The following is an 18,930-nucleotide window of genomic DNA, read 5'->3' as shown; positions in this document are numbered from 1 at the left end:
GGAAAAGAGGGCAAAACCAGCTTCAGTCGCATGACGACAGCAGGAAGACCACTGAAAACTCCCTAGGAATCTAGTATTCTTCTCCCAAGACCCCAAGTAACAACCAAGAATGGTTGCCCAAGAAACCTGAAGTGAGACTCTTGCTTACCTGAGGGCCACTGTCACATTATGTCTGTCCTCTTGGGACTGTAATTTCCCCATGTATTTCTCTCCCCTTCAGGCTGACAGACTTCAAGGATGCAGCTGCTACTACTGGAGGTGCATGGCACCTTATCTAAGCTGGGCCATCAGGCCATGTGGCTGTGATGTGGGCCCCTCATGGCCTCTGCAGGAACAGAGCATTATCATATTGGCCTCCGCCAGGGAAACAACTTCAAGCAGAGTGGTTCCTCAGGTACAGTGACCCCCCAACCACCTGAGAAACGCTTTGAGGGCAGAGTCTGGGCTCAGGCCCATCAGCAGGTGAAGCCAATCTGGAAGCTGGAGAAGAAGCACGTGGGGACACTGTCAGCAGGGTTGGGCCCAGGCCTCTTGGGTGTCTCTTCCCAGCCAGCATATTTCTTTTGCCCCAGCACTTTATGGAGCTCTAGGACTACAACCATTTTTGCAGGCCACAGCAACTCCTGTTACCTGCACTCTCTCCCGGACTCATTCAGTAGTACCCTGCTTTACCGCTGTTCTAACTACAGGCATAAACCTTACCAGCAGCTGGAGTCTTTCTGCTTGCGTTCAAGCCTGTCAGAAAAAAGACCTTTTTCTCTCCCTCAAAAGAGCCTCCCCGACAGACTCACTGCCAATAAGGCCACTTCTCCCATGATCTCCCCAATGGCGCAGCCCATGGCATCTGCATCCACAGATCCACACCTCTCACTGGGAGCAGCTGGGGAAAACCCTTCAGGGAAGGGCCTGGCCTCTGCCATCTCAGGGAAGATCCCATCTCCACTCTCCTCTGCTCCCTCCTCCTACAAGCCCACGCTAAATAACAACTCCTTCATGCGGCCAAGTAGCACTAAAGTGCCTTTTTTGCAGGCCACAGAGGGCCTGAAGCCAATATCTTCACCCAAGGTCCAACTCGTCTCCTGGCATCATTCAGGGGACACTGGAGACTGTGCCCTCCAGCCTATTGGACACAAGGTACCCAAGAGCAATGACACTATCCTAGATGATGCCCCTGCTCATGGCACCCAGCCCACCCCTAGCTCCTCAGACACTCCCACCACCAGTGTTGGTGCTCCCCAGTACCACCAGAATAACTTAGCTACAAAGGCAGAGCCACGTCCCTGTGGCCTAGATGACAATTCGTTTTCCAAGGCTCTGACTAAGGAGATCCAGTTCACTGAGGCTGTGAGGAGGCTGACTACAAGAGGCTTTGAGAAGAAGCCAAGGAAAGGTCACCAGTTTGAACAATGTTGTTTCATGAACCCCACCTTGCCATGGGATCTCAAAAGGAACAGGCTGTGGAAGCCTCCTGTGATAGGCCAGCAGCTCCCTCAGGAGGATGGTGGAACAGACAGTAAGATCCTCTCTGGAGCTTCAGACCCCATGGAGTTGGATAGTACAGCCTTCTGTACCAAACGCATCAGCATTCACCTCTTTGCATCACATGCCAGTGGGCTCAGCCATAGCCCCGCCTGTGGATCTGCGATCAGCTCACCACCACTTGGAGGAGAAAAAATTCCAGTTCTACCTCCTCCCCCTCAGCCCCTTGGTGTAGCTGATGTGGCCACCCAGCTCTCTTCCATCCATCTGGGCGAGCTTGAGAAGGAGGAGCCTAAGGAAGTCAGGGAGCTAGACTCACCTGCTAGAGATACTGGGTAAGTTGGAGGGAGTTTTTGGTTCCTTTAGAGAAGTAGAATGTGTACACTGTAATGTGCTGGCACTGAACCTGCGTTTTGGAAAGCTGGTTTTACTTTTTAGCTGCCCTGGAGTTTTATTTTTCATGTTAGGGCAGAAGTCAGCAAACTACAGCTTGTTGGGCCAAATCCCACCCACTGCCTGCTTTTGTAAAGTTTTATTGATATGCAGCCTCATCCATTCATTTACTACCATCTGTGGCTGCTTTCTTGTTATGTTGGTAGGTTAAGTAGTTGCAACAGACTGAGTATCCCACAAAACTGAAAAATTTACTATTTGATCCTTTAGAGGAAGAGTTTGCTGACCCCTGTTTTAGATTATAACCAGGGAGAAATAAGAATTCCAAATACCATGTCTTGGGGCCTGTAACTTTTCTACCTAACTCCAAACCAAATCAGGTTCTCAGTCATTCCTGTTATGACCGCTGTTTCAGAATTAGGGCATACACATACTTGGCTCCTTCTCTTGTACCTTCTTACTTCTCTGGAACCTTGGTTCCCTAAGGCCTTGCTCTGAGTCCTCAGAGAGAGGTCTGGGGGACTTTGAAGTCAATTACTAGACATTTATTGGTGGTGTTTTGTGTTTGCCTCTCTGCAGAATAAGGGGTGTAGGGTTGAGGGGCTATGGCTAGACCTAAGCTCTGAGGGCCAGAGAAATGCATTGTGAGATCCAGGCAAGAGACAGCAGATCAGTGACTGGGGAAGAGACAAACACTGAGAGATGATGAAGGAGTGAGAACATAACTGGGCCTGTCTTATGGAGTTGGTTGGACCAAAGGCATGGTTCTTTCTTATAGTTCAGCTACTGACCTCCAGCTGGACCAGGTTGAGGCTGAAGATCTAGAAGAAGAGCTAGTCAGTGGTTTGGAAGACTGCTGCAGCCATGATGAGAATGAAGAGGAGGAGGGTGAGTAGGGGATCCTCTCACCTCCAGCTGAGAAGTGGTCACCACCGTCTAGGCAAGGGGGCTACCAAATTGTATACTAGCTCTTTGGCTCACTTTATCACCTACATTAATGATTTGCCTCCTCTCCCAACTCCCCAGGAGATTCCGAGTGCTCCTCCTTCAGTGCTGTCTCCCCCAGCGAGTCGGTAGCAGTGATCTCTCGGTGAGTGTTAGCTGTGTAGTTCATTGATAGATGCTCATTTTTTGTCCCTTCCAGTTTTCAGCTTAGTATAGAGAGTCGTAACTGTTCTCTCCATTTTCAATGCTATTTAAAGGATTGGTTTGGGTCTGTCAGCTTATACCTGATAGACAGTTGAGGTGTTCACTGTTTTGAGACTCCTTGAGATAGCCTTGGCTGAGCCATTGCTGGAACAACAGCCTGGGACCCTGTGGTTCCACTGCCCCAGACTTCCAGCCCTGCATTATCATACTGTTACATAAAAATCTGGTGTCACAAATTTCCAAAATGTAGAAGAGTATTTAATCATCTGTGTATCTTCAGAGAAACCTAAATGTAAAATGAGTTAGAAGTATCACCATTTCTTTTTTTCTATTGCTTTTTCTCTTTAAAAATATCTGTACCTTTTCTTAGGTCTTTTCTGCTTTTCCTCATTTTTAATTATCCATATCATTTGTTTTCTCTTTTCATGTATTTTTCTTTGTCTTAGTGTAGCATATTCCTCTGCTATTATCCACCCAAACTCATTACCTGCTCTCAGAACCACTCTTATTAGGGGCTTCATGCCTGTGGCTTATCACAGAAATTTTGGAGCTCTATCATAGAATAAAGTATTAGAAAATCTTGCCTTTGGGTGACATTTAATGGTGTGGCTGTTGTATAGGTTAGCCCTGCACTTAGAAAGTAATATTTGCAAAATAATTATCAAATACTTATTTTTGTAGACTCATAAAAGACAGCACCCTGAAAGAAATGATATGAATAGTAACAGCACATAAGGGCTGTGTCTGTTTTTTATTTTAGAAGCTGCATGGAAATTTTGACCAAACCCCTTTCCAATGAGAAAGTTGTCCGACCAGCTCTCATCTACAGTCTCTTTCCCAACGTGCCCCCCACCATCTATTTTGGTACTCGGAATGAGAGAGGTAAACCTGGCCAAGTGTCCGAGCCCAGAAGAACCCCCAGGAGAAGGATGCTAGTGCATTTGGGAGGGGATGGCAATAGGCCTTCCAGAATGGCCATTACAGTGCCCAGTTCCCTCCCTGGTTCACCAGTCTGATATGGGAACCTTTTTCTTATTTGTCCTTTCGCTGACCATTCTCAGCCCCATACTCTCATGCTTTGTTCTTGCCCTCTAGCCTTGTTTCTTTACCCTCTCAACCTCCCCTCTTGTCTGTGTTCCTCATTCCTGTGTATCCCTCTTTCTTCCCCAAAGTGTGCTCCTTTGAAACTCTGATCTGGAGCAATACTTAGTGACTTGCCTACCCAGGGAAGGTTAGCAACAGTGCCATCATTTTCCTCTTTTCACCATGACTCTCCTGCTCTTCTTCACCCTCTTCCGGCCCCACACCGGCCACCTTTCCCCAGTGGAGAAACTTCCCTGCGAGCAGAGAAAACTGCTCCGGTGGAAGATGAGCACCGTGACACCCAACATTGTCAAGCAGACCATTGGACGGTCCCACTTCAAAATCAGCAAGAGTGAGTCACTTGCTTTCCTGGGAGCCTGCCCTCTGCCCCACCAGATGGGCTTTGAATTGGAGGAGAGCCCTAGACACCTCCTGCTATGTGGGGACCCTGCCCTCAATTTTCCAACCTCATAGGAGGACATAGCTCTGAAATCCCTCTGGACTGGCGCCTGTTCCTCACAGTTAGAAGACAGAGGGCCATTGTTCTGTCCATGACCCCAGGGCCTCATGTAGGACAGCTCCATGACAACTCTCAGAAAACCAGGCCTGGGAGCTGTGCCCAGGCCCAATGGTATTTCTGGGGCCTCTGAGCCTCTCTGACTCAGGGACTGAGCTGCCAGCAGGACTGACTCTCTGATGTGCCTTCTGTAGGAAATGACGACTGGCTGGGCTGCTGGGGTCACCACATGAAGTCTCCTAGTTTCCGGTCCATTCGGGAGCATCAGAAGGTAGAGGCCTTTTCTAAGGAGCTCTTCCCCTGGACTTTGGTCTGGGCTGGAGGAGTCTGGTGCCGGAAGTAGGAGTAAAGAAGGATGACCATGAGGAAGTCAGGAATGTGTATAGAAGGGTAGAGAAAGTACAGGAGGAGGGTGCAATGAGACCCTGGCAGAGCATGCAAAGCTGGCAGTTTGGGTGAAGTGTCTTGGGGCACTTGCAGCCTCTCAAAGGCACTTTTCCTCTAATGTGTCTTCAGATGCAACATCTGTTTTAAGTTTGTTATGTTTCTCCTGTTAACTACTGCACATTGCCTCCATTCCTCCATGTGTGTAAAGAGAACTCTAGCCTCTTGCTAGACTGAATGAGTCCCTTTCCCCCAGTCTTACCAAAGGCCAGGTACTTTCCTGTCTTTTTCCTATAAGCTGTTGTGGAAAAATCTTTTCCTTTGCACTTAAAGTGAATATCATGCGTGTCTTAATCACTATTTATGTAATAAACTGTCAACTCCTAGAGGGCACTAGATTTTGCTGTGTTTTGTGTTTCAAACATCTTTTGGTGAGTGCTCAGCAGCTGAATACTTAAGGACCATCAGACTGTGCTAATAAAATAGAACAGGAGCTTAGATGTTGCTAAGGAGGTTGGAAAAGGTGTAGTGAGTCTTGCTGTCCTCCTGCAGTCTCACGTGGACCTTGGCCCTGCTCTTACCTTTTACCCCTTCTGTAGCTGAACCATTTCCCAGGTTCATTCCAGATTGGGCGAAAGGACCGACTGTGGCGGAACCTGTCCCGCATGCAGAGCCGCTTTGGCAAGAAGGAGTTCAGCTTCTTCCCTCAGTCTTTTATCCTGCCCCAGGATGCCAAGCTCCTGCGCAAAGCCTGGGAGAGTAGCAGCCGCCAAAAGTGGATTGTTAAACCAGTGAGTGAATCACCGTGTGTAGTTGGCTGCAGTCTGAGAACGGGAACAATGGAGTTTTAGGCCAAGATCAAATCCCATCTCCTTTCCACTTGACTTCTAGCCAGCATCGGCTCGAGGCATTGGCATCCAGGTCATTCACAAGTGGAGTCAGCTCCCCAAGCGAAGGCCCCTTCTGGTTCAGAGGTGAGCCTGTTTCCATTTCAGATCCCACTCCCCATTTTCCCATCTTTTCAGCCTGGAGGTTCCTTTTTTACAGTGTTCTGCCCTTTGTCCTCCCAACTAAAGACCTTTGTCAGCCAACTGTTTTAAGGTCATCATCTCAGGGTCTATTAGCTGGCTTTTGCCATGGCTCAGTTATGCACTGAGCCCAGTTTCATCTGTCATGTCCCTGAATCTGGCCTTTCCCTCTGTAGGTATCTGCACAAACCCTACCTCATCAGTGGCAGCAAGTTCGATCTGCGAATCTATGTTTACGTCACCTCCTATGATCCTCTACGGATTTACCTCTTTTCAGATGGACTTGTCCGCTTTGCCAGTTGCAAGTATGTGGTAGTGGTGAGGCCTCACCCTGACAGTTGTGGGGGTTTGTTTCCCCGAGACAGAGGGAAACTGGAGGAAATCAAACAGAAATGACAAATGTTTTGGCAGTTTTGTTAGCAAAGGTGAAGATGGGTATATTTGGGAAAACCTAGTTTTCTTTCCTCCTGTGACCCCTTTATTTTTACAGAGAACACTTCACTTCTGCTACTTCTGGCCACCAAATGCCTGGGTTTTTCCCTACATGAGGCAATTCTCCATGATACCAGCAGGGTGTCCTCAATTTAACCCAATTCTGATAGTGTCTCCCCAGAGACAGCATCAGATCCCACAGGTTAGGGGCTCAAGCTCGTAAGCCTACCCCCTTCCCCACCAGATGCCAGTCACAAGTCCAGGTTACCACCATGCCTCTGACAAATTGGCTATATAATCAGGGGTTCCTGGGATTCCCTCCTCAGGTCCAATTAACTTGCTAGAGCTGCTCACAGAACTCAGGAAAACAGTGTACTTATGTTTACTGGTTTATTATAAATGGATGTGGCATTAGATGAACAGCCAGGTGAAACAAATATGTAGGACAAGGTGTGTAGGAAAGGTTACCTCTCTGGGTATGCCACTCTCCCAGCACTGCCAAGTGTTTTCACCCCCTCAGAGGCTCTCCAAACCCCCTACTTTTGGGGGTTCTATGGAGGCTTTATCAGGTAGGCATGTTTGGTCATTAACACAATTTTCAGCCCTTCTTCCTTCTTAAGAGAATGGGAGGTGAGGCTAAAATTTCTAAGCTTCTAATGATGGATTGGTTTTTCCACTGACCAGACCCCATCCAAGAACCCACCTGAAGTCACCTTGTTAGAACAAAATGATTCCCTATCACCCAGGAAATTACAAGGGCTTTAGGAGCACAGTGTCAGGAATTGGGATCAAAGACCAAATATTAGAACAAAAGATGCTCCTAGGGCTCTTACCACTTAGGAATTATAAGGGCTTTAAGAGCTCTCTCTTAGGAACTGGGAGCAGAGGGCAATAATATGTCTGTATTTCTTATAATAAATCAAAATATCACATGAGGAATGGGAAGTAAGTAGTTTCTGTACTTCATTGAATCTGGGGAGGGTTTTCTGGCAGGACTAAGGTGGGATAAAGGAGATGAATTTAGCTGTGGTGTTTTAGAAACCTTAACCAACAGATAGACTTCTCAGGCCCTTGTGCTTCTGAGAAGATTTGTCTGCTTGTCCTTTACCTCCTCAGGATTTGGGGAAATGTTTGGACCATTGTTCATCTGCTATTTCACCATCTCACCTCTACCTTTCTTCTCTTCATTTCCAGGTATTCCTCTTCCATGAAGAGCCTTGGTAACAAGTTCATGCACCTGACCAACTACAGTGTCAATAAAAAGAATGCTGAGTACCAGGCCAATGAAGATGAAACAGCCTGCCAGGGCCACAAATGGTACTCAGGCAGTGTCCCTGTCAAGTGGAGTCCTAGAGGAGCACAGGGTTCTGGGGTTTGGGGAGGTTCATGGGGATGGTGAGTGGAGGATTAATATAAGACCCAAAGACTATATAATACTTGGCAATTCAGAATTGGTCCATTTGCATCCAAACTTATCTCTTTCTTAATGCAAAACATCAAAAGAAGAGCTATGAAGAAAATACCTTTGGGTTTCTTATATCTTTTTCTTTCTCTTTCCCTCATGATCATTCATAGACTATAACCCCAAATACTCCCTCCTCCTTCTCTGCCTTGCAGGGCACTGAAGGCTTTATGGAACTACTTGAGCCAGAAGGGAGTAAATAGTGATGCCATCTGGGAGAAGATAAAGGATGCTGTTGTCAAAACCATCATCTCGTGAGTCACACTGCTTCCCTGGGTATGGGGCCTGACACGGAAACCTCTCTTTTCTCATAGGTCTCAACACTGCTGTGCTGTAGACTTTGACGATGCTGTGTTTCAGTTGCTGAGAATAGGGAATAGCAAGCAGTGGCCAGAGTTAAATTCTACTCTTTTACCAAACTTCATCCCTGGAAGCTGGCTGTAGCACAGAGGCATCTCTTGAGAACTGCTTGTCCTGGGTTGCTTCTCTTTCCCCATCTCTGGGCCACACCATTGGTGGGGCGGCTCTAGGTAAGGCCTTCTGGGAGGATCTGGGCTTAATACTATGTTCTCCCTGTGACCAGGTCAGAACCCTATGTGACCAACCTTTTGAAGATGTATGTGCGGCGGCCCTACAGCTGCCATGAGCTCTTTGGCTTTGACATCATGCTGGATGAGAACCTCAAGCCGTGGGTCCTGGAAGTCAACATTTCCCCGAGGTAGGTGGTATTCTCAGGGCACTCACAGTAGAACCCTTCCTGTATCCTCATGATCCTGTTTCTGCTGTAGTCTTGCTGACTTTGGAAAGGTATTTCCTTCACTAGAATTTGTGCTTTCCCATCATGGTCTATTTATTTGCTCATTCACTCATTCTTTACATTATCTCAAGGTTATTTGAGGATGGAGAGAGATTGTTAAAAGTTTTTCATTTAAACGTGATTGCTACTGCATGCTCCTTCCCTAGCAAACCAAGGTCATGGGCTGGAACCACCATGAATGAGATTATTCACTATCTATGGGGCAGGAAGACTCCCACAGTGGTACTGATGAATTTGAATATTTGAACCCTTTCATCCCAGGGAAACCAGGGGGTAAGTGGGGCTTAGCACTGACTTGGACATATGACCAGAAGCAGTTTTGGAGTGTGCTTTTACCACTCTGCATATTTTCCCTGAAGCCTCCACTCCAGCTCTCCACTGGACATCAGCATCAAAGGCCAGATGATCCGTGACCTTCTGAACCTGGCAGGCTTTGTTCTGCCCAATGCAGAGGATATTGTTTCTGGCTCCAGCAGCTCCAGCAGCTCTACCACCAGGTCAGCCTGGCTTGTCTGAACCCTACTGGCAGCATGAACCACCCTGTGGTGACTTGGGGGTATAGTGTCTGGGTGCTCCCTCCTGCGAGGTCTCCTTGCTGCTCCATCTGCTCCCACAGTCTACTCACACACCTCTGCCACATCACTACCCCTAGAAGCATGTTTGCTCTTCCTGCTTCCCTGCTCAAGAATCTCCACAGGGTCTGAGGAATGAGCTCTTAACTACTCACATGCACATTTGAAGTTCCAGCCTCCTGTCAGGGGCTCCTCCCTTTACTCTTCTGCCTGGCCCTTGTCTGCTGACAAATCAGATCACTTACATCAGATCTAAAAAACCTCAAGGTTGGAAGGATCCTTAAGGATTAGTTAATCCAATTTCCTTTCTGACATACCTGTTGCTGCTAACTGTTCTCCATAGCATCCCCTCCTCTGCTCATGGGTTTCTTCCTCCTGAAATCCCCCTCAGTCAGACCTTCCTGTTGTGACCTCACGCATCAATCAAAGCCTAGCTCGGTACATCTTTGTGAAGCCAGCTCAGTGTGGCTATCAAAGCCACTTGGAACCCCTCTTAAGGGAAGGGAGCTAATATTTAGTCAGGAACTGCTATTGTAAGGAAAAACCTATAGCTTATCCCCACAGCAACCCCATGAGGTTGGTGTTAGTAGTTTACAGATGAGGAAACTGAAAATCACTGGCATTAAGTAACCCATCAAAGGTCATTCACTTATGAATCGGTATAGCTGGAACTCAAACCCTGATTTGCAGGTAACAAAACTTGATTTCCCCCCATGTCTTGTAGACTCATGTTTGGCTCTGTGCTGTAGTTACTTGTCATTTGGCACCATTATCCTGTGAGCTTGGAGGGCCATATGTGTGTCTGTCTCAGTAGTGATCACAGTAATGTGAGTGATGGTACTGAGGTGCAGAGAGGTCAGGTAGTTTGCCTAGGATTACACAACCAGTAGGGCCAAGCTGGGTCTTTAGTAACTGTTCAGTAAATTAAACTAAATGGAAGTATAGAGCAACTATTCCAGCGTGCTCCTTTTTATCATTGAAATGCGACCTAAGGAGGGTGCTCTGAGTTCTTCCATGGTACTTGATCTTTAACTCTCAGACAGGTTACTTGAGTAGAGTGCATTGCAATCTGGTCTATTCAAATAATAAATATCTTTCCACACTTCTTTGTCTTCTCCTGAGAGGGGTGTGACTCCATCCAAGAAACCACTTAACTTGTGTGACCCAGTGGTTCCGCTGACCTCAATCAAGAGTGTCTTCCTCCCCCAGCTAAGCTCAAAGTTCTAGGCTGGACCCTCTTCCACATGTCTTCAGGATGTGAAGCTGCTGACCTTACTTTTTGCTCCCTTTCTGCCCCTCGCCCTCAGCCTGCCCAGCTCCCCCAAGAACAAATGTCGAGTGGCCCCAGAGCACTTCACTGCACAGAAGATGAAGAAAGCCTATTATTTGACCCAGAAAATTCCTGATCAGGTAGGAGATTGGCTTCATCCAAAGCCAGCAGGAAGCTTCCTTGGTCAAACATTTGGGACCCCAAGACAACTAGTTTTTTCCTCTATCGAGGGCAGGGTTTCCTAACCCAGGTCTGTAGTCCTCTTGGTGAGGCAGAGATTTGTTGGCGTGTGTGTTGTTTTGGGAGAGTTGATGGCCTTTATCATGTGCTTAAGAACCATTGCTCTTAGAAAAATCCTATACTACCCATGTTAGCTGTAGACCCTCTGGGTTTCTTTCCCTGAAGTGTAGTGAGCCTCTGGGAATCTTGACTTTCTCAGAGCAGATTGAGGGATCCAGAGTAAGAGTGGCAGACACAGGCTGGTACCAAATCTGAGTTGCTGGACTTTGATTTTGACTCCATCCAACAAGCCACTTAACCTCTATGCCCTGCAGCTCCCCTCACCCTGACCAAGAGTATCTTCCTCCCCCAGCTAAGCTCAGTAGATTTGGAAACAGACATGATCCAGAGCTGGCCCATGAGGCTGCCTTGGTAGTCCTGAGAGTCCTGGAGCCCTAGAACCCTAGAGCCATGCACCCTGACCCCCAGGTTCTTGATTCTCTGCCTCTGGCTTATATTCTCTGTCATACCCTCTTGCTCCCTATTCCTTGGGCCTTAGGACTTCTATGCATCCGTGCTGGACGTCCTGACACCAGACGATGTTCGAATTCTGGTTGAGATGGAGGATGAGTTTTCTCGCCGTGGTCAATTTGAAAGAATTTTTCCTTCTCGAATCTCCTCTCGCTATCTCCGCTTTTTTGAGCACCCGCGATATTTCAACATTCTCACCACCCAATGGGAGCAGAAGTACCATGGCAACAAACTCAAAGGTGATATGTCTTCCCTACCTGCAGGATCCATGTATAGTGAGTGATTAAATCTCAGTGACCAAAAGTGGGCCTTTTTGGCAGGAAGAATTGGCCAGTTGATTCCACCCTCTTAAGTCCTGCCCCTGCTAATCTCATCCTAGGAGTAGATCTGCTTCGGAGTTGGTGCTACAAAGGGTTCCACACAGGAGCCATCTCTGATTCTGCTCCAATGGTGAGTGATGCCATTGGGAAGAAGGGAGACTGCACCGTCTCAGGCCCTCCCTTCTTCACCTTCAGAGTGCACCTGGGTTGGGTGTAGGTCCAGACCCTTCTCTCCAAGGCCCTATTTCTGTATCTTATGACCCTTTTCAAGGGAATAATTGCCTCTAGGCTTCCCTGAGTACCTTTCTTTCAAGGATCAAAGAGTGCTGTGTTGCCTCAATTTGTTGCCTGAATGGGGAGAGAACCATGACGTTCTCCCATATGGGCCCATGCCTGAAGGGTAGGAAAGGGGAGAAGCCCCATCATCATGCAGAGGTAGAGCTAGGAAAAAATCCCAAGATCCCAAACACTCCTGCCTGACCTCTGCCTGGCCCTATTGGCCTTCTGTCTTCCTTTACTTTTAGTGGTCTCTCCCGACATCACTTCTGACTGCCCCAAAGGGTGACATGATGCTCAATGCTTTCTCCACACTGGAGTCTGGCAAGCTGGGGTGAGTGCTTCCTGGGCCAGGGAAGGGTGTTGGGTGTGAGTTCAGGGAGTTTTCTTCCTCTTGTCCCAGATTATGACGAGATAAGCACTGTGCCATTGGGGTTGGTGGGGTTATCAGAATGTGCAGGCACAGCTTCTTCCCAGTGCTCCTGGTACACCCAGTGAAGCTGAGCTGGAGCACAGGACTGTCTGCAAAAACAGCCACTGTCAACCAGATCTTCGAGCTGCAGGAAATCTTTAGCCCTCCTGCTTTCACACATCCACACTTGCACTTAAACTTGCAAGCCTTCAGATAAAATACATTTTATGATTATTTATATTTCCATGTAGTTATGGTTTATAATGCCATAGTGTTATGAATTCCTGGTCCAGACTCTGAAGGTAGATCACAGGTTAAAGTCTCATCTACACAGCATCTCAGCCATTTCTTTTCCTACCTGTTTCCCTTCAGAAAACACAGCTCCTTCAAGGGAAGCATGCCACTGTCTGAAGATGCGATCATGCCCAAGCCCAGGAAGACCCAGCCTGGCCTTTCCCCTTTCCCCAGGAAACCCAGTTCCTCAAAGGACAGTGAAGATAGCAGTAAAGAGCCTAGCCTTTCCACCCAGGTGGTACCTATGATCAAGTACTCTGGGCGGAGTTCGAGACTCTGTGCTTCCCCTGTCTCTCAGTCGACTGGTGACTCCCTCCTGGCTGCTGTGAGCCCATGACAGTCCTCTCTCCACAGCTCCTGCCCAGGAGCACCAGTGTTAGCTACCTCATGGGAACCGGCCGGCTGGCCAGCCCAGCCCCGACTTCCTCCACCTGGCCCCTTCTCAGAGTATTTTTTTGAAGTGCAGAAGATGTGTATCTGGAGAGCTGGAGGGGTGGTGGGGATGGGGAGAAGGTGAGGAAAGTTCACTGGCTGGTACCTCATATTTCAGCAGAGAAGCCAATGATGGCCACTCAGCCTTATAAAGCAGGGTTTGGTTTGTACCTTTAGAGAGCCATGTGTGGTTTGTTTTAGGCCTTGGTGCAGTAATTGAGTTATAGCTTAAGGGGAGAAAACATACTGAACATATTTGGGCCTGAAGTCCTTTGTCTGTAATTGAGGAGCTTCCTCTGAGGGTGCTCATTTCTTCAGGTTACACACCTCCCCCTCCACCCGCACCCCAGTTCTGTGGAGCCACTTAGACAACCTTCCTATTTCCTCAGTAGACAGGCAAGGAGAGGCCATGCCATGAATCAGTTTCCTATCAGCCTAGTCTTGGGGCTTCACCACCTCCAGATCACTTATCCTTTCATGGACACACCTAAGACGTAGTCCTAGGGCTTCCTGTTCTGACCTTGTTAACCTTCTAGATTTTGCTCTCATGGATGTTGGCTCTCAGCTCTCTGTGAGATGAGAGGTTTTGTGAACTGCTGAATTTCCCATGGTTCCAGTGAAGGAACCTCGATGATTCCAGTTGCTACAGGATTATGTCTATATCCATACACCAAGAGACACAGTCCAGGGGGTGGGTGGAAGGAGCTGTGATTTCCCCATAACAGGAAGTCTCGTGTTCCGCTTATTCCCTTTGCTGTCTCTGATTAGTGGGCCCTGGCTCAGAGGTTGCTAGGGCGAGCAGGCTGGTGACATGGTGGATGGGTTTCAGAAGCAGTCACCATTGTAGGATGGGTTTCCAGTTAGACCACTGATTAAATTTCTGTACTCTTAACTGAATCTACCTCCCTCCCCAAGACTCAGGAAATGGTGAGAGTTTGAGTAAAGTTGACTGTCTGAACCGAACCAATGGAGATCTCAAAGGACACAAGCGCCTGGACCAGAAGTGCTACTCTTCCAGGAGAAGCCCAAGGGAAGCACAAGATGGGAGAGCTTGGCTCAGAGGTTTTCACTTGAGCTGTGTGCCTCGTGAACCCAGTACTTGCTGGTTGCTGCTCGCCCCCTCTCCAGTTCTTTGGAAACCGACCTCAGTTCTTTGGCTGCCTTCTGAGAACCCCCCAGACAGTACAACTGATCTGTTTCCATCCCTGTAACTGGACCAAGGACCAGCACTGCAGCACAGTGGGAATGGAGGGGAGGAGGGAGGCGGGGAAAGACTTATGGAATTAAATGAGTGATGAAATAGAGTGTTTTTAGTAGTTTAAAACATATTTATACATACATTATTTTTCATTTTCACCACATTTAAGTATCTGAAGGAATGGGTGCTTTTCTGTATCATATTTCCCTTTCACCCTTGAGAGAAACCTAAATCTTGCTTATTAAGCATTTAGCATACATATTTGGCAATGAATACCCACAGCATAAGGTATTCAGCTAAATAAGGAATTTGGGGGAAGTAATGAGAATTTTTTTAAAGCTTAAAGTTTCAGTTAGTAGAGTAAATATTTGTTGAACATGTCAGCTGTTTTCCTAAGTTGATAACTTGCCCAGTCCCTGTTTGGAGAAAGGGGCATGAGAGCAGCTGAGTCAGGGAATGAAGTGGAAGGTAATTCTGGAGCCCTGGAGCAAGGATTTGGGGAAGGAGGCAAAGAGGGTAGTCATTATTCTGTTTACTTCAGATCCACTCAGGATTAATCAGAAACTAACTTAGAGTGAATGCTAATGAAGACATGGCATTGTGGTAGGAAAAGACCATGGACCTTAGAGCCTGACCTCAGGTTTGAATCTCAATTCTGTGTAACCTTGGATATATCATCTAACTGTTTAAAGTCTCAGTTTTTTTATGATATGAATATAATACCTATATTACAGGGTTGGGAAAATACAGCAAGATGTAGTGAAAGCTCTTAGGACATGGAAGGGACTTAGTGCATGGTTACTCCTTTTTCTGTTTGCTGTTCAAGCGCTGGTCCTTGGGTAAGGAAAAGACAGGTAAGAACCTTCCCTTGTGGGAAGTAGCTGAAACATTTTAGAGGTGAAGAAGGCCACAATGGGCGTAGATACCTCATCACCCTCCCTCACCCCATTGCACACAAACTATCAACATCCTCCTGTTTCACTCTAATGGCTGTTTACTTCTTTGGTTAAATATTTCACAGAATGCAAGTTCCCTGGGACAGGAAGCACGTTAACCATTAGAAGTATGTGAATTGAGAGAGAAGCTTTGGTAAGAAAGGGAGATCAAGGGCGCAATGGATACCCGGTGGTTGGAAAGGGGAGGACAGGGTGCAGAAAATAAGAGACCTGGAGCTGGAGCTGGAGCCAAAGATCAGACGCACTGACCCAACAGTTGTGCCAAGAGACAGCTGTCATTCCAAGTACATTCTCACAGGTTCAGGCTATTTAGCTGAGTGATTGTTCCTCTCCATCATCCCAGCCATAGGACACACACTCTCTCTGGGGCCATCCCACACAGGGCCAGTAAAGGAAGTTGATTATCTGGGTACACAGTCCATTCCACTTCCCTCTTCAGATGCATAAGTTACCCAATAAGATGGTCAGCAAAGGCAGCCAGGGCCCTCTCCTTCTGCTCTGAAATAGTCCTGTAAGACTGAGGCTCAGCTGTCTACTTACTGTTTGAATCCCACCAACTGCTTTGAAACACTTTTTCAGAGATGCGTGGCTGAGAAAGCTCCATCTCATGCCACTTGTGACTCTGATCCAGCCTCTCAAACTAGTTTTCTTGGCCTCTTAGACTCCCCTGTAGCATAGTTTGCACCCTCATTAATGTTCAGGAATCAATACAGGCTCGTTTGACTTGACGTTTTACCAGCTTTAGAGCAATGAAAGCTGCAAGAGATCTTATGTAGCTCTTGGCAGGTTTCTCACGTAGCTGAAAGAATACAAGGATCAATAGGGTAGTTTACTAAAACTCATCTGTGCCTTTATTACACCAGACTGAGACACATTTATGCTAGGGACTGTCATGGCAGAAGCTAACACAATTTTGAAGAGTATTAAACCTCTCAGGTTTCAATTAGTAAAGTGGAGAGACAAAGCCTACTTCATGGGGAGTCATGAGGGCTCAATGAACCTAAAGCACCTAAGCGAAGTGCCTAATACTTACATAGTACAGATTGAAAATAGATTCTAAAACAGACAAAATCAAAAAGTAACACCTCCAGAAACATTTCTTCTACAGTAGTTCTACAATACTATTATGATAGCACGTTGCTATTCCAAAGCTATGATAAAATATACTTTGATTCTATCAAACCTCACAATTAAATCAATATAATTAGCTTAGAAAGATTGGAGCCTTAACATTGATTGTCAGGTAAGTGCACTCAAAACTTATGACAGGCTTAGGACGTTTGGTGTAGGTGCTTGGCTGAGGAGCCAATGGGGTGAAGCCATCACCTGTAGGATTACGACAACCTTAGTCAGAATCCCACCAAATTGGAATGATAGGGTAGCATGGCTAATTATGGTGGTTATTACAGGACTACATTTGTTGAAACTTGGTGAAATACACTCAAGATTTTGTATGTAAGTAAAGCTGGCTCTTAAAAGGATAAAGAGATACCATTTCATGATACATATGCAAATTAAAACCACAATGTGATAATACTAGGATAGTTAAAATTTAAAAGGCAGCCAAGACCAGATTTGGAGAGGATATATAATTGGGGCTTTCACATACGTCAGATATGAGTGTAAACTGGTGCAACTACTGTGGAACACTAGCAATTTCTTACAATTTAACATACATTGACCTATGACTCAGCAATTCCATATCTAGGTATTTACCACCACCACCCCACCCCCTTAAGTCATAAATGCACCAAAAATGTTTATTGCAGCTTTATTCATGATAACAAAAAACAGGAAGCAGGCCAAAGTTTCTCAGCAGGAGATCAAATAAACAGTGATTTGAATGCTACTCACAAGAAAAAGCAAACTACTGATTTACACAATGTAGATGAATCTCAAAAAACTTGGTGAGCAGAAGCCAGACACAAAAGAGTACATACTGTATAAATGTACTTTCATGATGTTCAAGAATGGAGGAAATGAACCTGTGAGGATTAAAATCAGAACAATGGTCCCCACATGGAGTTAATAGTGTAAGAAAAGGGGCACAAGAACTTCCTGGAGTAATGATAATGCCTCTATTCTTAATCAGGGTGTTGTTTACAGAGTTAATGCTCTAGTTAAAACCCATCAAAGTTGTACACTGAAGACCTGTGCACTAATTTAAAGATAGCACTATTTTTAAGAAATTGAAGTAAAATCGGCATAAAAATGAACCATTATAAAGTGAACCATTCAAGTGGCATTTAGTACCATCACAATGTTATGCAACCACCACCTCTATCTAGCTCCAAAACATTTTCATTAACCTTAATGGAAACCCTGGCTCACCAACTCCCAGCCCTGCTTTCTGCTTCTATGGATTTATCTATTGTGGATATTTCATATAAATGGAATCCTATGTGATAATTTGTGCCTGGCTTCTTTCACTTAGCATGTTTTCCAGGTTCATCCACTTCATATCATGTATCAGAACGCCATCCCTTTTTATGGCTGTATAAACTACTCTGTATATGCTACTATCTACCCATTTCTCTGTTGATGGGCATTTGGGCGATTTCTGTCTTTTGGCTGTTGTGAAATAGTGCTGCTGAGAACATGCATGTGTATGTGTTGGAGTACCTATATTCAGTTATTGTGGGTGTGGTATTAGTTTGCTAGGGCTGCTGTAACAAAGTACTACGAATTGGACGGCTTAGAACAATAGAAATTTGTCTCACAGTCTGTAAGCTAGAAGCCTGAGATCAAGATGTCCACAGGGTTTCTTTGTTGGAGGACTGGAGAAGACTGTCCCGTGCCTCTCTCCCAATATCTGGTGATTTGCTCTCTTTGGTACTCTGGCTTATAGATGCATCACACCAAACTCTGCCCTCCTGTGCACATGGTGTTTTCTCTGTGTGCATATCTGTGTCCAAATTTTCCCTTCTCATAAGGACACCAGTCAGTCATGTAGGACTAGGGGCCCACCCTATTCCAGTATGACTTCATCTTAACTAATTACATTCTGCAATGACCTTATTTCCAAATGAAGTCACCATATGAGGTACTGAGGGTCAGGACTTCAACATATAAATTTGGGGTCACATAATTCAATCCATCACAGGCATATACCTAGAAGTGGCATTTGCAGGTCAGATCAACTACTGATAATGCTGTGATAATGACATCATCAATCTTGGTATGCAGCTCTCTGGAATAATTATAATAGCAACTGGAGTGCAGGGCATACTTAGAATTTGAATGGCAGGTTGATTGAAACCAGGCATCCCAAATCTGAATGCTCTTTGGCAGAGGAATATAAATTTTTAAAAAATGTTTTTTGATATTGTTAATGTACAATTTCTTGAATAACATTATGGTTACTAGTCTCCCGCTATTATCAAGTTCCCCATTACAGTCACTATCCATCAGCGTAGTAAGATGCTATAGAATCATTACTTGTCTTCTCTGTATATACTGCCTTTCCTGTGTTCCCTCCCCTGCCCCGCTACATCATGTGTGCTAATCGTAATGCCCCTTTTTCCCCCTTATCCCTCCCTTCCCACCCACCATCCCCAGTTCCTTTCCCTTTGGTAACTGTTAGTCCACTCTTGGGTTCTGTGAGTCTGCTGCTGTTTTGCTCCTTCAGTTTTTTATTTGTTCTTATACTCCACAGATGAGTGAAATCATTTGATACTTGTCTTTCTCCACCTGGCTTATTTCACTG

General features: G+C 46.1%; 1 protein-coding gene across 8 annotated transcripts in view; it reads left to right on the top strand.

Moving 5' to 3' along the window:
* TTLL4 (tubulin tyrosine ligase like 4) overlaps positions 1-14,398 on the top strand; it is a 41,423-nt gene extending 27,025 nt beyond the window's left edge. For 6 of the 8 annotated variants that reach the window (XM_037016380.2, XM_037016379.2, XM_017649583.3 and 3 more), the window contains 18 exons: positions 221-1,814; positions 2,651-2,760; positions 2,899-2,962; positions 3,782-3,903; positions 4,346-4,456; positions 4,816-4,892; positions 5,605-5,796; positions 5,897-5,979; positions 6,210-6,338; positions 7,660-7,782; positions 8,083-8,181; positions 8,511-8,645; positions 9,104-9,241; positions 10,624-10,726; positions 11,365-11,575; positions 11,716-11,786; positions 12,181-12,266; positions 12,717-14,398. In XM_037016380.2, the coding sequence (XP_036872275.2) occupies positions 319-1,814; positions 2,651-2,760; positions 2,899-2,962; positions 3,782-3,903; positions 4,346-4,456; positions 4,816-4,892; positions 5,605-5,796; positions 5,897-5,979; positions 6,210-6,338; positions 7,660-7,782; positions 8,083-8,181; positions 8,511-8,645; positions 9,104-9,241; positions 10,624-10,726; positions 11,365-11,575; positions 11,716-11,786; positions 12,181-12,266; positions 12,717-12,975 (3,609 nt within the window). In that variant the 5' untranslated portion in view covers positions 221-318 and the 3' untranslated portion in view covers positions 12,976-14,398. The remainder of the gene's footprint in view (positions 1-220; positions 1,815-2,650; positions 2,761-2,898; positions 2,963-3,781; positions 3,904-4,345; positions 4,457-4,815; positions 4,893-5,604; positions 5,797-5,896; positions 5,980-6,209; positions 6,339-7,659; positions 7,783-8,082; positions 8,182-8,510; positions 8,646-9,103; positions 9,242-10,623; positions 10,727-11,364; positions 11,576-11,715; positions 11,787-12,180; positions 12,267-12,716) is intronic. The other 2 variants (XM_037016382.2, XM_073218108.1) reach the window with 2 other exon arrangements.
* The last annotated feature ends 4,532 nt before the right edge of the window (positions 14,399-18,930 follow it).

Source organism: Manis javanica, chromosome 12, assembly GCF_040802235.1.
Source record: "Manis javanica isolate MJ-LG chromosome 12, MJ_LKY, whole genome shotgun sequence".
Taxonomy (NCBI): domain Eukaryota; kingdom Metazoa; phylum Chordata; class Mammalia; order Pholidota; family Manidae; genus Manis; species Manis javanica.
Note: the sequence above shows the minus strand (reverse complement) of the source record. Positions and strands in the feature narration are given on the sequence as shown.